The sequence below is a fragment of the Schistocerca americana genome, chromosome 2 (assembly GCF_021461395.2).
Source record: "Schistocerca americana isolate TAMUIC-IGC-003095 chromosome 2, iqSchAmer2.1, whole genome shotgun sequence".
NCBI lineage: Eukaryota > Metazoa > Arthropoda > Insecta > Orthoptera > Acrididae > Schistocerca > Schistocerca americana.
Genome location: NC_060120.1, coordinates 614,704,778 through 614,729,145, shown reverse-complemented (window position 1 = coordinate 614,729,145; position 24,368 = coordinate 614,704,778). Strand labels below are relative to the sequence as shown.

Genomic DNA, 24,368 nt, shown 5'->3' with positions numbered 1-24,368 from the left:
ATGTGTACAAAAGCCAGAGTAGCCATGCAGTAAAAGCACTGCTGGAATAGCTAGGAAAAATTTCACAAGACAAGGTATTTGTTGTAAGTATTCCACACAGACATGACTTAACTGAAAACTCTTGTGTAAATAAAGAAATCTTCACAACAAACAGAAAATTCAGGAATATTTGTAGCAATTTTGCGCACATAACTTTCATTGCAGCAACCAGTTGTGTCAGGAGCATTTTACCAGACATGCACTGCACAGAAACCAGTTAGGCAAAGAAGTGCTTGCCAAAAAAACCTCTAGGTCACAAAAACTGTAGGAGTGGACACCCACAAAAGAATTGCACCACCTGCAATAGGTTCACTGCCAATGGCAAATGAAAAGAAGAATCGACTAACAGCACATGAGGGAGAAACTCACTGGCAACACCTTATGAAGAAATGACATCAGCACCAGCAAGTGAAGCTTCACTGTCACTAGTGGCATTATCGGTAGCAGCATTAGAAAATGAAGCAGCTGTAGCAGAACCATCACAACCCATAAAAAAAAAAAAAAACTTTCACCAGCAACAGTAGCTGCAGTGCCAACAGGAGGAGGGAGGGGAATTGCACTTAAAGAAGCCGTGTCAAGTGTTATGGTAAGTGGAAAACAGTGTCGTCTCTTCTTCCAAATGCAGCACGATGAAGCCCATAATGTAAGTAGTAAAAAAGATACTATAGCTTCTCACCAGAAGGTTCAGTTTGAAGGGAATACCAGTTTCGAGATTACAATTTGCTACCTGAACATTCAAGGAATGAAAAAGAATTTTTTGTTAAAACTTTTGACCCAGATAATAAATTTGATATTTTTTGTTTGAGTGAACATTGGGCTACTGAGGGTGAACTTACAGTTGTTAAATTTGGTAACTATAATATAGTAAATAGTTACGGTACAAAATTGCATATAAGAGGTGGTGTAGCAATTTGTATTAACCAGTCACTCAGTTGCTCAGTTGCTCCATTAATAGGTTGGATCTAGAGTACTTTTGTGACAAACAGAATTTTTGAAGCTACTGGTAGCATCACTGATAGTTTTAAGTTAGGAATAACATCTTTGTACAATCCACCTAAGGGTACCACCAGAGTATTTCTGGAGAAATAGACATGCTGTGGCATTTGCATTTAGAGAGCCATAATGGTAGCATCATGACATTGTAATAGGTGGAGACTTGAATTCAGATTTTGATGTAATGACACACAAACATAGTGTCATTGAGCTGAAAAAACCTAAGAAAGTGCAATTTACACTTTATCAATAATAGACCCACGAGGGATGAAGCACGTCTTGACAACATTTTTGTCCATTTTTAAACTACAGAAGTATCATGTGATGTGATGTGATGGTATTTTGATTCTTGGACCATGATTCTGTACCCCTAAATTGCAAAACTAGATTGTTTGCTGGTAAGAGTAATATTGCAAGGCCTATCTCAAAAATTGTAATTACCAGACCTGTCACAAATGATAAAATTGTCAGCTTTCTTAAGTCCCTTGCAGATAGACTGGTTTGGCCAATATAGCTTATGTAATGATTTGTCAGCAAAACTAACATGGCAAGAACTTTAAAGCATTCCCATAAGGAAATGCAAATAATTGTCGAAGGCCACAAATAAACAAAATCCGTATTATACTGAAGACCTAACGAATCTGAAAAAACAAGTTAAGCTGTTGGACAATGTATATAAAAGTCTGAAGACTGACCATGGCAAATCAGTCTATCTCAAATAAAGAAATGAGTACAAAAAAGCCATTGTGAATGCCAAAAAGGCACACTATTTCAGCAGTACTGAGTATTCCACAAACAAGTGCAAATCTGCATGAAAACTAATAAATAGTATTGCTAAAAATAAAAGAAACAAAATTACTTTAAGCACCCAGTTATTAAACCAGCTGAGGAAGTAGGAAATTTTATTCTTTAACCTGATATCAGTTCATTAGAGATTCTTGCAAAAACTGTTTGTAAACCACTGGCTAACACACACTTCTGCTTTCTCTGAGGTCTCTCCTAGTCTCATCCTAAGAATAGTAAACAGGTGAAACCATCAGACAGTGTAGATTTATATAAAATCTTGTAACTTACTAAAGAAAGTACTGTATTTTGTATCCCTTAACATATTGTACAAACAAGCGCATAGCTGAGTGATATTTTCCTGGTGAGCTAGAAGTGTCTTGGGTAGTTCAAATACATAAAAAAGGAGATACTGAGTTACCGTCAATTACAGGCCAATTTCTATACTCCAGCTTTTTCCAAAGTACTCAAACATGTAATTTACCAACAATTATATGTTTACTTTGAAAATCTAGGAATAATTAGTGGATCACAGAATAGTTTTCAGAAAAAAATTGATGCTATAGACTCTGTAGTCAAATTCATACATCAAGTGTTTGAGTATAACAGCTTTCCGCAAGCCACTTTGACTGTGTAGGACACACACTGCTTCTGGAAAAAATTGAATTCTACAGCATTGAAAGTAAGAGCCTTAAATTACTAAAATCTTATCTACAGTACCACAGGCAACTTTTCTGTGTTGGCAAGGGAATTTTGAGAATGGAACATGTTCAGGTAGGTGTTCCCAAGTATCCAGTTGGACCCTTTTTTGTTCCTAATAATGATCAATGATGTGCCATCATTTATAAAGTCTAGTACAGTTCTATATGCAGATAAAACTTTTCTTCATTGTAGGAATGATCTCAGCAACCTTAAAAGTTGTTGCAAAGACAACGGACCAAGCTTCCAACTGGTTCAAAGCAAATGGCTTATTTAATGACAACAAAACACAGCACGTGGTTTTTAGTCTGAAAGACAAGCTTTTGTCAGATGATCCTAGTTACATTAAATTCTTAGGAGTATATTTAGATGATAAATTATCTTGGGGTTGACACATACAATAAATTCCCTGTAAGCTATCAAGAGCAACTTATCTGTTAAGGCGACTTATGGATTGTGTAGCTGAAAAATATGTTAGAATATCCTTTTTTTCTTCCAAAGCATACTAACATATGATGATATTTTATGGAGGAACTCTAGTTGTGTGCAGGACTTCTAATACTGCCTGCAGAAAAGAGCTATTAGGGTAATTACTGGTTGTTCTTATTAGGCACACTGTAAACCACACACTATGTTTTAACTTACACACAAAAGAAGTTACCAGAAGCAAAACACAGGAAACAGATTAATTTGTACCCTATACCAGAGGCTGCAAAATCACTTAACAGTTATCGACTCATGGGGGCACAATTTATATAATAAGATTCCATAATCTGTACGAGATTTAGCTGTACAAGCCTTCAAACAAATACTGTATGACTGGCTAGTTATCCACTCATTCTACAACATAAATGACTATTAAAACTGTAATATAATATTGTATCACTAATAACAATCCTGTTGTTTCTTTTAAATTATCAATTTTATTGCATAGTATGTGTGATGTTGTCTATTGCTATAATGGCTGAATGACAAAAAAATAAAATAATTACATCTCCATATACCACATCTCCATATCATATATATCATATCTTATAATATCATCATCCACACCATCCACATCATCATCATCATCATCATCATCCACATCATCATCATCCACATCATCATCATCCACATCATCATCATCATCATCATCATCCACATCATCCACATCATCATCATCATCCACATCATCCACATCATCCACATCATCCACATCATCCACATCATCCACATCATCCACATCATCCACATCATCCACATCATCCACATCATCCACATCATCCACATCATCCACATCATCCACATCATCCACATCATCCACATCATCCACATCATCCACATCATCATCCACATCATCCACATCATCATCCACATCATCCACATCATCATCCACATCATCCACATCATCCACATCATCATCCACATCATCCACATCATCATCCACATCATCCACATCATCCACATCATCCACATCATCATCCACATCATCCACATCATCATCCACATCATCCACATCATCATCCACATCATCCACATCATCATCCACATCATCCACATCATCATCCACATCATCCACATCATCATCCACATCATCCACATCATCATCCACATCATCCACATCATCCACATCATCCACATCATCCACATCATCCACATCATCCACATCATCCACATCATCCACATCATCCACATCATCCACATCATCCACATCATCCACATCATCCACATCATCCACATCATCCACATCATCCACATCATCCACATCATCCACATCATCATCATCATCCACATCATCATCATCATCCACATCATCATCATCATCCACATCATCATCATCATCCACATCATCATCATCCACATCATCATCATCCACATCATCATCATCCACATCATCATCATCCACATCATCATCATCATCCACATCATCATCATCCACATCATCATCATCCACATCATCATCATCCACATCATCATCATCCACATCATCATCATCCACATCATCATCATCCACATCATCCACGTATTTCCACAATAAGACTGATACCATGAAAGACCTATCAGAACCCTACTTCTGGAAGCAGTGGGCCCAATATGTCACTTCGTATGTGGCCAAAAATGTATAGTTTCACAAAAATGACTTATGGCCAGTAATGACAACACAATGTAGTTAAATGTAGGTTTGGTCAAATTTGCATGTGACTTGTGGTGTGGAAGTACATGCTACCAACGCCCGTGATTCTGAAAGAGTTGCATGTAGGATATGATTAAGAAAAGTCATATGTTCTTTTGAAGATTATTGTTCAAAATCTCCGATACTAACATCATTCAAGTCACATACCATTCCTCCCGACACCATATAATTTTCAGTGTCAGTCATCTCATGCATCTTTCAGATCCTTCTGTAGGTTGTATTAAGCAGCCAAGGCACAGAGGTAATAATGTGAAGCGTACCTTACTATTAGCGAGTGGACATAATGCTTGCCAGCACCTTTTCACAGAAAAGGTCCTTTAACCACATAGCTTGCCTTGTGCCATGCTCTTTCTCCCTTTACATTGGTCTTCTCTATTTATTTTTCTCCAAGGAGTCACATTCTTCAATCGTGCTTCTCCCACAGATCATCATCAGATGATAAAACTTCAACAGTTTAAAGCTCATTCAGACATGAAAGTAGACAAAGTAAATCAATCATACTCTTCTTTCTCCCCATACTTAATAGCCTATTTTCATGGGTATCAGTTGTATCTCATGCCAGAGTACGTGTTTCTGTTCTCTCCTCAGGTACGTATGACTCATCACCACCCTACTGACACATCATTACTCACTCAGGCTCATGGCAGAAGTGTCATTGTAATTCGTAGGGTTATGGAATGTCTCTATGTCTTATTTAATTTTTTCAGGTGAATCAGTGTTACTTGTGGATGTACAACTAAGTGTATTTTATCACAGTTTTGTACATTTTCTAAAAGTACCATGTTTCTATTCTTAATGGTGTTGTCCAAGTCAAGATCAGGTAGGCAGTATGCTTTGGCATGTTTACAACAGCCTATAAAAACGAGTTCATTGGACTGAGTCCCACCTCTAGTATTTTTCCCCCGAGAATAAAGCCTTAACATTCAAGTCAAAAAGTTCCCATTTTTGATCAATCTAGTTTAATGACTGACAGCACCTACAAAGAGGCCCTTGTTCCTTTGGCAGGTAAATTATTATTTATTTTTGTTACAGCCATCTATGGGCTACATTTACACAACTTCCCTCACTTGCTAAATTTCTCTTTCTTCCTCTTTTGCCAGTACTACTCTATCCATTGGCTCACTCATGCATGTTGTTCTGCCGAGAATACTCTCTTCTTCCTCAAAGAAATCCTTCACCTCTGCAAACTTTTTCCTAATCTGCCTGTTCACAATTTCTCTCTGTCGTAATTCCACATTTTTTCTAGATCCAAGTGCATTTCTTTCACCCATGGAACTTGGGTCTTCCTGTTCTCTTGGAATACAAGAATCTTGTTGGCAAGCCTCTGATTCCATTCTTTTAATATGTCCATAGAAAGACAGTCTTCTTTTCTTCATTGTGGTGGTGATATTTTCAAATCATTGATAAAGTTCTTGGGTAAATCATTGATAATATAGGCTATAACTTCCAACCAGAACCGTTAGGTAAACTAGCACCAAACAACACACACTTAATGTGCAATATTTAGTTTTTTTTCCAGTGCAATAAGATAAACTGACTATTACTACAATATGTATTCTGTAATTTTAAACCACAGAAAAAACAAGTAGCAGAGACAATGATCAGTGCCAAAGAGCACTAATAAAATGAATCTATGGCTATATGGATCATGCAACCCAAACTCCACTAAATCCAGAGCCAAAACCAATGACAGAACAGTGTTGTTAAACTTGACACAAAAATCCTCAGCTCCACGGAAGTTTCATCCTAAAAAAAGCCCTCACCCCTCATTTTCAACTCTACACCCAAAGTTAACCTCATTGCACTAATGAAAGACCTACTCTCCTCCCAATCCCTGCAATAAAAGAATTTCTTTGCCACAAATTCTTTGAACCAAAGCCAGCCTAATCCAAAAATTAACTGTAACCCTCCCTGTTCATGCCACCATCAAACTGTGGTCCACCATGCCCTGGTCAACTTCCAGGAATTCCTTACCTCCAGTTGGGCCTCACCCCACTTACTATACTAAATAATTTCCACCCCCTCCATCCTATCACTGCTTCTCAGTTCAAATCCAGATCCCTCACCCTCATTGTGCTCTTCTCTCTGTCAGTGCACACACTGGTTTTTCCCCCACCTCTGCTTCTTTATTGCTCCCCCCCCCCCCACCACCACCACATACCTTTTCCCCCCACCCATACCCTGGTATCCCTCTCCCTTCCCCCACCCCACTCCACTCCACTCCAGATTGCTGCTTGCACCTGACATGACATTACTGCATTGTGGCCAAAGTGGCTGGAGATAGCAGTTGTGTGTGCATGAAATATGCTCAGGCTCAAGATTGATGTGTCACTGTCATTTGTGAAACTACACAATGTCTGTATGTCCCTCACATCATCTCCTGGCTTTTTCCGTTTAATTTCTTCAGGTGAGTAGTGTGTGGATATGTAACTAAGTATATTTTATCACAGTTTTCTGCAAGTCCTAAAAGTACCATGTTTGTACTCTTAATGATGATGTCCAGATCAGGAGTGTGAGTGTGTGTGTGTGTGTGTGTGTGTGTGTGTGTGTGTGTGTGTGTGTGTGTGTGTGTCACATCAATATCCCACCATGGATTGAGTCGATTGCCACAGATTCAGTTTATGCACACTCTTTGCCACTGATCAAGGGCTCTGGCAATTTTGTTTTCTGTAGCGTACTGTAGCTTCAGTTGGCTCACTCTGAAGATGACGAAGAGATATGGCTGGAATATGAGGGAGAACAAAGTTTATGCAGCTGCATTCCCAAAATTTAATGACTGAACTCTGCAGAGGAGAGTACAAAGTATTTGTCTGGAATGCTATACTGTTTTTGTTCAATAAGGCACTCAAATGTTCATTCCAATGTTTTTTATTATTATCACAGTGAATGATATTTATCTTCTTTATCATTTCATTCTTCACTACACATTTCACATTTGTAATTTGTGTTACATCACTCCTTAACATTGACTGCAGGAGGTTTTTTTTTGGGGGGGGGGGGGGGGGGGTAAGGGCGCTCAACTACTGAGGTCATTAGCACCCAGTCACAATTGGTGGAGCACACAGAATCTAGTAAAACTCAAGAGGGAGGGGGGGGGGTGGGATACCAGAAAGTTCTTACAAAGACGCAGATAAAATAAGTGAAAGAGTTAGATGTTTTTGGATAAGCCAGTCAAAGTAATAAAACGAAGAACACTAGCAGCTGCTCGAGTGTCATCAGCTAAAATATCCTGTAAAGTAGATGGCAGAGACAAGACAACACGAGATTGACTAAAACAGGGACACGACAATAAAACATGGCGCACTGTTAGTACATGACCACAAGGGCACTGCGGGGCTGGGTCACCGGAGAGCATGTAGCGGTGGCGAAACTGGCAGTGCCCAATCCGCAACCTGGTCAGAAGGACCTCTTCTCGCCGAGATGGTCGGGAGGAGGTTGTCCAAGCAGTTGGGAATGGTTTTACTTCCCGGAGCTTGTTTCCTTGAAGTGAGGACCAAGCATCCCACCACGACGACACAAGCCTCTTACAAACAACCCCACTAACATCAGATGACGGGACACAATGGGAGGCGAGCCGAGGCAGGAGGACTGCAGCCTTGGCTGCTGCATCAGCAGTCTCATTCCCAGGCACTCCTACATGGCCGGGAACCCACAGAAAGCTGACAGGAGAGCCACCATCAGCAAAAGAATGGAGGGACTGCTGGATCCGTTGCACCAAGGGATGGACCGGATAAGGAGCTCCAAGGCTCTGAAGAGCACTGAGTGAATCAGAGCAGAGTACATACGATGAATGGCGGTGGCGGCGGGCATACTGAACGGCCTGATGGAGAGCAAAAGGCTTGGCCGTAAAGCTGGAACATTGGTCGAGGAGCCAGAATTTAAAGGTGACGGCCCCAACGACAAAGGCACAGCCGACACCATCGTCAGTTTTGGAGCCATCAGTGTAAAGAAAAGTGTGACTGGCATGTCGCGCACGAAGTTCGACAAACCGTGAGCAATACACTGCAGCCGGAGTACCCTCCTTCGGGAGCGAGCTGAGGTCGAGATAAATATGAACCGGAGCCTGGAGCCAAGGTGGAGTCGGGCTCTCACCCTCTCTGAAGGTGGTAGGGAGGGCAAAATCCAATTGTCCAAGCAGGCGACGAAAGCTGACTCCAGGGGGCAGCAGGGCAGACACATACAACCCATACTGATGGTCGAGAGAATCTGCGAAGAAGGACTGATACGAGGGGTGGTCGGGCATTGACAACAGCCGGCAGGCATACCGACAAAGCAGTACGTCGCGCCGGTAGGTCAATGGTAATTCGACAGCTTCAGCATAAAGACTCTCGACGGCACTAGTGTAGAAGGCTCCGGTCGCAAGACGTAACCCCCTATGGTGGATGGAGTTGAGACTGCGTAAGAGGGATGGCCGAGCAGACGAATAGACGAGGCTCCCATAATCCAGCTTCGATCGGACTATGGACCGATACAAGCAAAGCAGGACAGTGCAATCCGCTCCCCAAGATGAACTACTAAAAACTCTGAGGACATTAAGGGAACGTGTACAACGGGCAGCCAAATAAGAGACGTGCGGAGACCAACAAGTTTCCTGTCCAGTGTGAGCCCTAGAAACTTAGTTGTTTCCACGAATGGGAGAACAACGGGACCAAGATGTAAGGATGGCAGAAGGAATGCTTTATATCGCCAAAAGTTGATGCAAACCGTCTTCTCTTCAGAGAACCGGAAGCCATTTGCCACACTCCATGAATATAGGCTGTCTAGACAACGCTAAAGGCAGCGCTCCAGGAGGCATGTTCTCTGGGCACTGCAGTAGATCGCGAAGTCATCGACAAAAAGAGAGCCTGAGACATTAGGTGGAATACAATCCATAATAGGATTGATCGCTATGGCAAAAAGGGCTACGCTCAAGATGGAGCCCTGAGGCACTCCATTCTCCTGGAGGAAGACGTCGGACAAGGCGGAACCCACACGTACCCTAAACTTTCGGTCTGTTAAAAAGGAATCAATAAAAAGGGGCAGGCGACCATGTAGACCCCACCTGTGCATAGTGCGGAGGATACCTCCTCTCCAACAGGTATCATAAGCCTTCTCCAAATCGAAGAACATGGCTACCATTTGGTGCTTTCGCAAAAAGTTGTTCATGATGAATGTCGACAGAGTCACAAGGTGGTCAACAGCGGAGCGGCGACGACGAAAGCCGCATTGAACATTGGTAAGTAGCCGTCGAGATTCAAGAATCCAAATTAACCAAGCGTTAACCATGTGCTCCACACCTTACAGACACAGCTTTTAAGAGAAATGGGGCGGTAACTAGAAGGAAGGTGTCTATCCTTCCCGGGTTTGAGTATAGGAACAGCGACGGCATCACGCCAACGCATGGGGACCTGACCTTCGGTCCAGACGCGATTGTAGGTATGAAGAAGGAAGCTTTTGCCTGCCAGAGAAAGGTGTGCCAGCATCTGAACATGAATGGCATCTGGCCCCGGAGCAGAGGACCGGGACAGAGCAAGTGCACGTTCGAGTTCCCGCATAGTAAAGGGGGCATTATAATTTTCCAGATTCAGTGAGTGGAAGGAAGGTCACCGCGCCTCTTCTGCCTCTTTCCTGGGAAGGAAGGCAGGGTGGTAATGGGCGGAGCTTGAAACCTCCGTGAAAAAGCGGCCGAAGGCGTTGGAGACATCCACAGGATCAACAAGGACCTCATTACCGGAATTCAGGCCAGGTACCGAGGAGTGGGCCTTAATGTCCGACAGCCGGCACAGGCCACCCCAGATGACAGGAGAGGGAGTAAAACTGTTAAAGGGGCTGGTGAAAGAGGCCCAACAAGCTTTTTTGCTGTCTTTGATGACTCTACGGCATTGTGCTCGGAGTCGTTTGTATCCAATACAATTCGCCAATGTAGGATGGCGGCGAAAGGTGCGTAAAGCATGTTGTCGAGCACGGATAGCGTCTCTACAAGCCTCATTCCACCAGGGGATGGTAACGCGATGTGAAGAAGAGGTAGTACGAGGAATGGAACGTTCGGCAGCATTGATGATAACAGCCGTGAGGTATTCGACCTGACTGTCACAACTGAGAAAATCACGGTCCGGAAAGGTCGCCAGGGAGAAGTAAAGTCCCCAGTCAGCTTTCGGTATGTTCCAGCTCGAAGGGCGTGGGGATGGGGTGTGGTGCAGCAGACGAATGACACAGGGGAAGTGGTCGCTCGAATAGGTGTCAGAAAGGACATACCACTCGAACCGACGGGCAAGAGTGGTATAACAGATCGAGAGGTCCAAGTGGGAGTAGGTATGAGTAGAGTCCAAGAGGAAAGTCGGGGCGCCAGTATTGAGGCAGACAAGATTGAGATGGTTGAAGACATGCGCCAAGAGGGAGCCTCTCTGACAGGATGCAGGAGAGCCCCAAAGGGGATGATGGGCATTAAAGTCGCCAAACAATGAAAATGGCAGAGGAAGCTGAACAATCAGGTGCATCAGGTCAGGCCGAGTAACTGTGGATGACGATGGAGTGTAGATGGTACAAACAGAAAAAGTAAAGGCAGAAAGAGTAATACGGACAGCTATAGCTTGGAGTGGGGTGGTCGATGGGATGGGATGGTAATAGACATCGTCCTGAACGAGCAACATGACCCCACCATTAGCTGGAATACCATCCGCAGGGGTGAGGTCAGTCCGCTCCGAGGTATAGTGGGTAAAAGCAATACGATCAGTTGGGCGGAACTTGGTTTCCTGGAGACCAAGGACGAGCGGACAGTGCAGGCGGAGGAGCAGTTGTAATTCCTCCCGATTAGATCGAATACCTCTGATGTTCCAATGTAACAAAGCCATCGCTAGTCATAAAAAAGGGTGAACGAAATGGGTGAAGAGCTGGTCACCTCGACGGCCGCGGAGGGTCAGGTTTCGAGGGAACAATGCAACAAACGGCGGGAGGCGGATCCTGTTCCATCGAGTCGTCACCAGCTGCAACCGCTTTCCCAGGTTGCGTAGGAGGAGCAGCATCATTCTCCGACGAGAGGCCAGCTGAGCGCCTGGCAGCAGAGCGTCCCAGCGAAACTGAGGACGGCCGGGAGCAGCGACTCGTGGATGGAGCGTCAGACGAAACGCGCTGGGGTGGAGAGGGGGATAAAGATTTCTTCTTGGAGGCCTTCTTGGAAGTCCGATGAGGCACGGGGATGGTGGGCTGGACCCGAAGAAGGTCCTCACGCACGGGGTCTGTTTTGGAACGCTGGACCTCGGAAGCCGGGGTCCGGAACGTTTCCCCGATGCACGCCTGAGATGAGGATCGCTTCTCAGGCGGCGGAGGGGGAGGGGGAGGAGGAGGAGGAGGAGGAGGAGGAGGAGGAGGAAGGGTGGCCCCTGGGGCAGAGGGGGCAGGGGCCGTGAGGGAGGAGGATTTGGAAGGGAGGTATTTGGGAGGCAGAGGCATAGACCCCAGATGGGGTGAGGAGGTGGAGGGGGGACAGGATAGGGGTGAGGATACTGTGGAAGGAGTGGACATGACTGAGGCAAACGAAGTTGTCAACATCATGGGATGGAGGCGGTCATACTTCTTCCTGGCCTCAGAATAAGAGACGATCCAAAGTTTTTAATTCTTGAATCTTCTTCTCCTTCCGATACGTGGGGCACTCTAAAGATCTAGGTGAGTGGATACCAGGACAATTGATGCACCGAGGTGGTGGGGTGCATGTATGTTCCTCATGAAGAGGACATCCATAATCGCCACAAAGGGGCTCAGCCTCACACCGTGACGACATGTGCCCAAAGCGCAAACACCAAAAGCAGCGCATAGGAGGCGGGACGTAAGGTCGCACGTCGCACTGGTAGCACATCACCTTTACCTTCTCCGGGAGAACGTCCACCTCGAAGGCGAGGATAAAGGCCCCGGTGTCTATGCGATGGTCTTTGGGGCCGCGCTGGACTTGCCCGACGAAATGCACGCCTCGGTGCTCCAGGTTGGCCCTGAGCTCCTCATCAGATTGCAGCAGGAGGTCCCGATGAAAAATAACCCCCTGCGTCCTATTCAGTGCCAGATGCGGGACAATGGACACTGGGATGTCCCCTAGTCAGTCGCACGCCTGGAGAGTCGCCGACTGTGTGGCGGAGGTGGTCTTTATAAGAACGGACCCCGAACGCATTTTACTGAGAGCCTCGATTTCCCCGAAGATGTCCTCGATGTGCTGGACAAAGAACATGGGCTTGGAGGTGGCGAACGTCCCCCCCATCGGTTCAAGAACAGACTAAATAGCGGGGGAAGTACTTCGCCCCAAGCCGGCGGGCCTGTCCTTCCTCCCAGGGAGTGGCCAAGGGTGCAGATGGGGACGCGCTATGGGCAGAACGTGTGCCACCCATCAGGCGTTTAGGCCCAATTGGAGGAATAGTGGGTGTGGTTACAATGCCGTTACAATGCTGAGTGCCAAGGCCTTAGTGCACTGAGGACCAGTGATACACCACGTAAGGCGTCCTTCCCCAAAAGGCTCTTACTTCTGTAGAATTTCGAAAAAAGTAGGTCAAACCCCAAGGGGGACCATCACACGGAATGCCGAAACGGTTGAAACTCCTTTTAGTCGCCTCTTATGACAGGCAGGAATACCTCAGGCCTATTCTTACCCCGGACCCGCAGGGGGGGGGGGGGGGGGGGGGGTCTGCAGGAGTGATCCCTTCCCCCCTCTGAAGCTCTTCAACCCAGAATATTGAATGTTAGTCTAGTTTGGTTTGTTTTGAGACATGTTATGCATGTTTCAAGTTCTTTGGTCCTTCCAGGAGCCAAGTTTATTCTATTGGTACAATCTGGTAGCTTATTTTATATCTTCAAAAGTCAGATGTCCCATGCACCAATGCCACAGGATAACAGCATTTAAATTATGGGCAGGCATTTGATTAGCAATCACTTCTGTGTTTCTGTGTGTGTGTGTGTGTGTGTGTGTGTGTGTGTGTGTGTGTGTGCTTTTAGTAAATAGAGCTTATTAATTTCAATGAACCCACACATTCCATGTTGTATGTCACAGCCATCATGCATAAAATTTAAATTGCAGCCTTTTTTAACCACTTAACTAAGTGACAGAATGTTAACAGCATGTTAGGTATGAGGGTAATCCTAAAGGTAAGATGTTTTTTTATTTTTTTTATTTTATTTTTAATTTTTTTTTATTTACATAGACCTCTTTATTTCTACAATGGTTTACATCAGTTTACAGCTTGAACATTTAACTGAATCACTTTCCAGCCAAATGTTCTTTTAACCTAAGGAACAGGTGATAATCACTGGGCATCGAGTCAGGACTATAGGGTGGGTGGATGGGTGGGTGATTATGTTCCACTGGAAACTGTCGCAGGAGAGCAACGGCTTGCCGAGCGATGTGTGGATGAGTGTGGTCATGGAGAATGTGTACGCTCTTGCTCAACATTCCTCTTCTCTGGTTCTGAATTGCCCATTTGAGTTTTTTCAGAGTCTCACAGTACCTGTCAGCATTAATTGTGGTCCCAGCGATTCAATTCTGATGACGAGGTGAAAGGAGAGGTTCATATCTTTCTGAACAGCATGGTGGTGAGCTGGTATGACATGGACATACAAAACTGCCACAGCGTCTACAAAAATGCATCAACAGAAATGGTGATTATGTCAAAAAATAGCTAAATGTTCAAACTGTAAACTGATGTAAACCATTGTCGAAATTAACAGGTCTATGTACTTATAAAAAAAATAGGAGGCCTTACTTTTGGGATTACCCTCATATATGAAATGTATCTTTTGCTTGACTGTTTTGTTGCCATTTATGATCATATTGACATTTTCTATACTTTCTACAGGAAGTGATGTCTTGTTGACAATAGTGACAGCTTCTGGTGAGCTTCGATCATCATTCATCCAATCACATTAATCTGTCATGTGAACTGAGGCACTCAGTCAGCGTGCTGTATGTCTGAATTCATTGAATGTTAAGTTCTTAAACCTTCAGTGAATGTTTATTTTCCTCAGATTTACTTTTTGCCTTTTCTTCACTATGTGGCAATACATGGCAGGGTTATTGTATATGTTGCTCATTGGGTTTTGCACCAATTTTCCCCTGAACAGACCTTTTCCTTATAAATAATTCTGAACTCTCCAGTCTTTGCATTTCCTTTTAAATCTTCATTTTTATTTGGTCTTCATTGATTCTTATTTCTGTATTTAAATTTCCATTATCATTATTTTGCTTTGTTTCAGGCAAATTGACCAGCATGATTCTTCCAATCCACTTTTCATTAATACAAAAATTCATATTTCCTCATTTGGGAATGATTCACACTATATTTTTCACATAGTCTTCAACACATGTAGAAATTTCCCTAGTACAGGTATTGAGATTCTTCAGTAAGACCATGTCTGTGTAAGTCACTTTCATTCCAGATTCCTCCAATTTTTCTCAGTCATCCTTAGTTTTGATGCATGTCATATATGCATTATCATTGGTCTTGCCTTGACTTCTCTCATCAAAATGTTAATACCACAAATACAGTCCTAAAGACACTCAAGTTCTAAATGACTTTGTACTGACACATGCAACTCTCACAGTTATCATATCTATCATTTTCCTCAGTACTGCACTGATTACAGTTGGCAACTGATACCTTGCATTAAATACAGGAGAAGCAAAGAGTAATACTTCACATACATAATAGCTAAAATTACATTGTCAACAGTAACTCACAAAACAACATGGAAACTTTTCACTTACTCTTAAATCACATATTTGGTATCTGCACCTGGAAACTACATCTGTATCCATGAAGGATATTCATGCAATTAATTACAATTAAACTGAATAATTAAACACACTGACGAGTTATGCAATTTTCTTTACTTTAAAGGTTATATGCGAAACAGCCAGTGGATTGTGTATGCTTTGAAGTCTCATGAACAACTGCAAGAGTGTGAAATGATTTGCATTCTAATATCTAACATGGGTATAGTATTCACAATAACCATGAACTATACTACAGTGTTACTATTAAAAGATTTTGATGCTTGTGCAGAGCCCCTAATTACAGTTTCTGCTCTAGAAACTAGGATAGATGGTGATCTGTGGCATCTCTGCACAACACTAGTGCATGCACAGTTTCAGTGCACATCATTCATTGTACATTGTTGAACACGAAACTCTGCAACAGATCACAATATGAGCATCTTATTCTGCCTATTCACCACCACGCATCAAGCTCCACTGGTGACCCATGGCAGTTGCACAATTTTTACAAACCCTGGAAACAAGAAACACTACCTTCCCACCAAAACTATGGACACTGTGACCAACAAGGATTATTGGGATCTTTCGCCAGCATTAATAGTGCTTCTAGTGGATTGCATATGGCAACAACCAATATGGAATGATCCAGGTACAAAGCTACAGGTTAAAGTTACTACAACCGACCCCCTACTCATGTACATGAATGTGTGTATTTCACCTGCCACAGTTCTGTGTACCTTCCATGGATCTTATAGACTACTTTCTGACGGGGAGCAGAAGAGCCTGCTAATGATTGGTATCCCTAGACCTACATCAGATATGTGTATTCATACCTCTCCTGATTTGACGTTTACTTCTGCTCTTGTTTTTGAGGTGGCGAATCCATTTCAGCCCCTTTGTGGAACCTGGTAACCAGTTCATGCACAAAGATATCCAGGCTATCTACCATGCCATGACCAATCAAGGGAGTTATGTTTGACAATACCACCACACTTACTCAGTCAGTGCTACATGAACACATTTCCATCAATGTACACATTGTGCACTGTGTTACCTAAACTGCCAGATTTCCAGCTGGAGCAACCACAAACTTGGTTCAGCAGTGTAGAATTTGTGTTTTCAACACACATCATCATTGACAATATAGCAAAATATGCCACATTATTGTGTAAAATTGGAGAGCACACTTTTATCATCTGTTACTTAGTGCTGTCACCAGCTGCCTTCTGTAAATTTGAGATGGCTGAGGCAGGCTTATTACAAATATTCTGCAAATCTGCACAAAAAAAATCTAAAAATCTGCCAGGAGATTTTCTCAGAGCAGCTACATGGACACACTACTACACAATTTTAGTGGCACCTATGAACCTCAGTGGATACAAGATCAATACCAGACAACACATTGTGGTCCATATGGGTGATTAAATTGCCTCATGTTATTCAAGTGTCCTTAATAACACATTAAGGTCTCAGGAAAGAAGCTTATCTACAGATTGCTGACCATGTTTTTGCATCACAAGATAGACATTCAAGATAGACATTATCACTACTCAGCAGCCACTGGCAAACCACACACACAAGGCAGCCATTTAACATTACAAAGTGGTGTGCATTAACCAAGCAGAGCTGAACCCATCCACAGATTTAAAATGCTCCCACCACAGATGAAGCCCTCCCTGCTAATGTACTGCAATGTGATGTGATCAGCCAGCACCACACACTACTCAGGGAGATCCTGAAAAGAGCAACTGGCAATTGCATTCAAGGTAAAGTCAACTGATCTCTGTAGGCAGTTACTCCACAGCATGCCAAGACCTTAATGCTTACATTACATGAACTTCAGCAGTTACATCTCTCACTAATTGTACATCTGATTGCAATGAATCAGTAGTATATGTACAACAAAATAGAACATCTGTCATTACAGGAGGAGAATTCTCTATTACGCAAGACTTTGTATAACTGGTACAATGAACTTGAGGCAAAACATCAGCTATCAACACTGAAGATCTTCTCAGTTACCAAAATTAACTGTCAGCCATCACTTTATTATGACGTTACGGGCATACTACAAACTGTGGAGAACCTGCAGAAGAGGATACAAAACTTCAAAGTCAGTTCCAGGACAATAAGGATTACTAATACTTGGACGAGCTGCTACCCAAACTTTATTGGACTTGGATGCACTGGATACTGAAGGCATCAAGGACCTATGCCACTTATGCAGAGGAGCCGTACACACCATCCACAACTGCATCTAAAAACTGGGATCACCACCAACTTCTCTTCGAAACAACATTATCCCAGGATTAACTTAACACTCACAGGTAAGTGACACTGCACTGTGATGGGAACTCCCATGCATGTGAGATTAGTGTTTATGAACTCTATACCCATCATCGCATTAAGGGGAGTATGGCTCACAGAATAGAGACTACCAAAGGACCATTCATCTTTTACAAAACAAAGCAGCTAACCCCTGCTAAATTACAGGTATGGACAAGTTTTTTTTAAAAAATCTTATGTCCTTCAAACAGTGCTTTCTGATATACTTAGTCCCCAAGATGGAGTATTTCAAATGTGTTGAGATTACAGAGCTCTCAGTTCATGGATATACTGATGGCTAATAAGGGCATTCCAAAGATGGTTATAATTACAGCCTTTGCAATGTGAGTTTTTGTACATGCCAGTTAACTCGCATGCAGACTTGGCAGCACTTTATTGATTACACTCTAAGCAAGTTTCGCTCCTGGATGATGTGTTAATTTTCTTCACTTCAACAAATTATCAATTATGCCAGAAGTCACTGCCATTTTTTGAGACATCCCTTGACACAGGCTGTGATCAGACAAATGAAACTGATGCCTAAGCTTATCAAAGTCCAGAAATTCTGAAAGCTTTTGGGGATGGTAAATTTTTACAGGTGACATATCATGCAAGCTGTTCCACAGTTCATTTCACATAAGCTGACATACACAACAGTTACGTTTGTTTTACAGACACAAATTTCTGGAATTATATGAGGCATTCATGTAAGAAGAGGTGGGGGGCGGGGCGGGGGGGGGGGGGGGGGGGGGGGGGGGGAGTCGACAATGTGGCCTCTCACATCACCTGTCTCACGTTCATGCACTAATTTCGTGGCATTAGCAACCAAGCAGGAATAAGACTGACAATGGTGTTCTTGGAAAACACCAACACCAATTTGAAGTTGGAACACTAATTCATGCCAGTGGCATGATAACCCGCAGAACAGGTTGTGCTCTTCAGTTCCAGTAAAATTCCAGACCCGTCTGACAGTTTGCATAATCTGTCACACCCTGCTGTTTGTCCCAGCACAAAACTAGTAACTGAGTCCATTGTTTGGTCGTCGAGAAAAGGTAGTTGCAGAAACTGGACTTGTTCCTGCAAGTGTAACAAGGTAGGGTACCACACCTTTCTGCCACTGGGTACATTTGACATGCCACAAGGCCATTTACAATTCTTTCACTTGGACTAGGTCAGATCATTACGTGAATAAAACAGATTCAAATGTATTTTTCTACATTTGATAAGATGGCACGATGGATGGAAGCTATACCCTTAAAGATCATGACAACTAAATTTATGGAATTGTCTTTCTTTAATATGCGGATTGCTCATTTCAGTTACCAGTTATCAGCCAAAAATGACCAGTGGCACCAGTTTGAATCTCATTTTGAATCTCATCTCTTCCCTGAACTGTGTACATTGTACGGTGTGCAATATTACCAAACTACAGCTTATCACTCACAAAGCAAAAGTTCGGTTCAATGATGGCACCATACCCTGACAACTGCACTGATGTGTCATGATTCAGAATGGACTGAAGCGTTACTGTAGGTTCTATAGGGAATCTAGACTGCTTATGAGGAAGATCTGAAGTCTTCCCTTGGTGAAACAATGTATAGCAAATGTTTGATACTCCCCATGGATGTATTCCCACCAGTGGTGACCTTGGCTGGTCGACAAGGTCAGACAACATGCTGGGTATTTAAAAAAAAAAAGAAAGAAAGAAAGAAAGAACAGATTTCATTCATTAATTGCAGACAAACTATGAAAGATAGAAACACATTGAGCATGTTACTGGATAAAGGAAGTTTCAAAGTTTTGCACACGTGCACACAATTTGCCATACACTCAACATGAGCACTGTGCATTGCTCAATAAACATTAAAACGGTAATCCATTTCATTCCACACATGAATCAACAGATCCCTGTTTAATGAACTGACATCAACAACTTGATTTCACAGCTTCATTATGGTTGGAGGAGGAGGAGATTAGTGTTTAACGTCCCATCTACAACGAGGTCATTGGAGACTGAGCACAAGCTTGTATTAGGGAAGGATTGGGAAGGAAATCGGCCGTGCCCTTTCAAAGGGACCATCCCAGCATTTGCCTGAAACAATTTAGGGAAATCACGGAAAACCTAAATCAGGATGGCCGGAGACGGGTTTGAACCGTCATCCCCCTGAATGCGAGTCCAGTGCTTTATGGTTGCTGGGACAATTGCTGTAGTGACTGCAGCTTGTAAAGCTTCATCTGGAGGTGTCATTTCTGCACACACCACACTGTTGATTGAGGAAGCTGAAGTTTGTGGCCTGCCTGTCTTGTGGATTTCTGAGGGCTCTATGTGAATTCATCTTGGATATGCTCAAAATTTTCACCAGACTTTCACGGCTGACCACTACACTTCCCTTCGCATATGCAACCAACTTCCAAGAATTTTGTATGCCAGTCATAAATCTGCTTGTTCAGAAGTGTCTTCTTGCTGAATCGATGCAGGAGTGATGCAGCACTTTCACAATGAACTGACTTCGAGCAAATTCCAATACACAAAATGATCTCTCTTGTGGTGTAGTCACCAAGTTGCTACAAAGTACAAACAAACAACAGTGCTGTTGTCTCAAAACTTTGAACCTTTTTCTATCCAATGACATGCACAGTGTGTTTCTATCTTTCATAGATTGTCTGTTATAAACAACTTAAATCTGTTCTTTCCTTTTTCATCACCCAGTACAGTTCATATCTGTCAGGTACTTCCTCAAGCTCACAGTGTATGGCAGGTTTTCATGCATAAGCCATTGTGGGACTGTACACATGTGATGCTCCATGAAGACACCAATGAAGTAGTCTTCCAAAAACACCATTCAGTTCCCCACAATCTGCATCCACTTCAACTGAGGTGGATCTTTGTTCCAAACATTGTTTCTCAGAAGAACTCAACAACCTGCCACCATCACCAGGTAATGACAATGGCGAACCTTCTTGTTCTTACTACGGCCAACCACTCTGCCATCCGCCCCCTTTCTGAAAGACTGTTCAGGATTAGTGACCCCTCCAACTACCATATCTTCTGTGATCTGCACTGGAGGAGGGGCTCTGCGCCAACATTTACTGCTTAGATCGATAAGCACACACAAAATCAAATGCTAAGAAAACAATGTGTGTGCAATGTCTGTATCTTTCTTCTCATCTTTGTTAATGTTGTTAATGCTATGTACTTATGGGTTAACATATGCATCTTGTATTATCATTTAGTCCAACAAAGTTTTATATTCCGTGGTCCCAGTATGAGCATCTTGTTCTACCTACTCCCTGCCATGGATCAAAAAATTGTCTTGCTCAAATAATATTTTTACTTTATTTTGTAGATATGTCCTATTTTCATGAAAATGCACCTAAACAACCTAACATTGTACAAATTGCTGTATATTATTCCCCAATCACGTAAAATCTTTCCATTGTGGCAAAAATTAACACAGCATTTTTAACATGGTAGTTTCTTCAGTATAACATGTTTGATTAAATGTACTAAGTTACTTCTATTTTTATAGCTTAATGATAAATACATAACTGCTAAAATGGTGGTACCAAGTATCTGCATATCACCAAAAATTTTTTAATAAATGAAGCAGAATTTTTATATCATGTGAATATACTGTAACATGTGAAACTATAAAATGCAAAAATACTATAAAAACACATTTCAACCCCAAAGGAACCAATAGGATTCTTTTGTGAAAATCCTGTAATGTAGAAATATGGAATTATGTTCACCAACATGGCCTCACTTCTATACAAATTTTACATAGTTCTTAATGTAACTATAGTATCATATTCAGGAATTTTTGTGAAAAGGAAAACACATTTGTAACATAAATGAAAGTGGTGAACAGGGACCTCAAACTGCAATATTTGGTTGATCTGATTTTTTGTGGCTAATTTCTGTATCAAGAACAGCGAGTCTGCAATACAGGCCTATGCATCATGTGAAAGTAATTACTTTGTCAACTGAAGCAATGTGACAAGCTTTGATCTAAAGGCAAAGCTAAAATATTGACTAATGAAGTGGAATTATTGCACAAATGAAACCAGGAATTATGAAGACTATTACTGCAACAGTGTACCAGGGATTATAAAGGAGGATGTAAACTAAACACTCAACAGAAGGTTACAGTACTATCTAAATATGAAAATGCAATATGAAAGTGTAGGCAATATCTAGCAATACAGCAATAAAACAATGTATAATGGACTGAAAAATAATTACAAGAAACACAACAACTTGGAGAAAGCATTTGCGGTAATTCCAGATATATTGCAGGGAAAGGGAAAAAACTCTAGAATGACAGTTTAGTCAGACTGCTGAAGAAGATCCGACTCTTGTCAAACTGCAATTATTCAGAGCTTAATGAATTATCACTCATTTATTTTCATTCTCTTTTTAAAATAAAGCTAACTGAAAGTGAATTAATACATCTAATTCCACTCTATGAATGTTTAGTCATCACCTTATCACTTACATACTGTCAAAGACATTGATGTCAAACTTACAATCATCAAGAGTCTTTGTGGAACTCCATGGACTGCTTTTGCAGTTGCTCTTTTGAATGCATGTGACATGTGGTGGTAGCTGGCAGCTACACTGTTGACACGAGCCACGTTTTTCACCACGACCCACCAAAATTTCACCTATTTGAAGCTGAATACCACCAAAGTGACACACTGTTCCTGAAAATGATTTATTTGTTAATGTTCACATTTAGCACACAACTGCTGCATAATAATAAACAGATAAAGAAAAGCACAAAATGTTTGCAAAATAAAGGAGAAAGGAAAGATGTTTTACTAGCTTCAAATAAAGCCCAAAAATTAGACACTTTTGCAAGATGGTCCACAGCTGCACTGGTGGTACTTAATGTCCAACAGTAACAATATTTTGGCAGTAGCAATGTTCACAGAAACATTGCACCCATTAGACACCAGATATTGGCAGTACTCCCACAAAATGTCAACAAGGAGAGAAGCTAAAGAATCAAGACACAGACACTATGTTAGGATTAGTAACATTTTTAATGAAAATTCCTTTGGTGCAAAACTATCCCAAAGTACTGAAGGGGGGCGGAACAGAGCATCAGGCCACTCACAATATGTTCCCAATAGTGACGAATATAGCAGTATATTTCGTAGTACATTCCAGATCACTCTGAATGGAAAAAGTAGCACTATCAGCAAAAGGCATAGAATAAACATAAGAAACAGATAAAAGAAACTAGAATATATAAATAAGGGGTGAAATAAGCAAAAAATTGCAATAAAATGAGAGTAACAAAAAACAGCAGCTGTCAAGATATGTAAGTGAACTTGACACCTCTTTAGTGGGTGTTGCCAAACAGCTAAGTGTCAATAGCTGAAATGCAAGCAGAAGGTGATATCTAAACAGACTGGAAAGAAATAGAGCAAACAAGATATACGCATGAAGGAAGGAAAGTTAAATTTTAATGTCTTGCAACAGTGAGGTCATTGGAAACAAAGCCCAAGCTTGGAGTATGAAAAGGATAGGGGAAGGAAACTGGCTTTGTGCCATTTCAAGGGAACCATCTCAGCATTTGCCTGGAGTGATTCAGGAAAAACATGGACATGGAATTCAGCCATCATCTTTCTGAATCCAAGTTCAGTGTGCATGAAAGAGCCAGTAATAGAAAACCTGCACAAGATGATGAGACTGAAAGTAATCACAAGGTTAAGTAACTACAACAACATAAAATCCTGGGTGATACGCAAATAATAGTGTAAGAAAATAAAAACAACCCTTGAAGGTATTGAAGGAAGTCATGTGCACGCTGAGCATTACCACATACTTTGTATTGTATTGCACATTCATTGTTATCTTTCATCATTATTTGTATAAAATACTACCAGATGTGGGACAAGCCAGTCAAGAAAAGACATGGAGGATTCATGTTTTTAGATGATATTATAGGTAAATACATGACTCTGCCAAACTCAAGGATGAGCTAGATAAATTAACAAAGCATATTAACAACTTGGTGGAAATGAATAAAAGTGCAGAAGGATGTCACCAGAGGTCTTTCAGTTGTGCACAAAATCTGGAAGTAACACGGTATGAGGTGAGTGTGACCATAGCACCAAAAGAGGCTGGCTCTGAAAAGGTGAAGCAACTGAAGCAACAGGAAAAGACGGTGGATGTCAATCAGTGAGCAGTTACAGTGTGCTGTAATGATGATCATCTTCATTACAAGAGGGTCTAGAGATGACATCTGGATTAATTCGCAGGGGGAAGAATCATCAGAAAACTGGAAGAAGAGTGAAGTGTGGTGATTATGGCCCAGGAGTTTGGTACTGTTAACAACATTGTTTCATGTGCAAGGGAAGCATTCCAAAACACAGGCACAAAGTAGAGGAGATGGTTCTGACTCACTCACTCACTCATTCACTCACTCACTCACAATGAACCCTGAGGTGGGAACAGGTATTACTAGAGAAATTATGTTGTATAGTTGCTGTTTCATACAATGTCTTAATATTGTTACCATTTGTAGGTACAGACATTACATCTCTTATTATAAATAGTGACAAAGAAGAATAAGATGCACACTCAGAAACATTGTTGAATGTGATCATTTTGGT

At 41.9% G+C, this 24,368-nt stretch overlaps 1 protein-coding gene across 2 annotated transcripts in view; it reads right to left on the bottom strand.

The window, feature by feature from the left end:
• The window catches only part of LOC124595027 (von Willebrand factor C and EGF domain-containing protein-like), a 181,633-nt gene that overhangs the window by 21,386 nt on the left and 135,879 nt on the right, over window positions 1-24,368 (bottom strand). The window contains exon 8 of one of the 2 annotated variants that reach the window (XM_047133585.1): window positions 22,272-22,448. The exons of the other annotated variant lie outside the window; for it this stretch is intronic. Coding sequence (XP_046989541.1) covers window positions 22,272-22,448 — 177 coding nt within the window. The remainder of the gene's footprint in view (window positions 1-22,271; window positions 22,449-24,368) is intronic. 2 annotated transcript variants of the gene reach the window in all.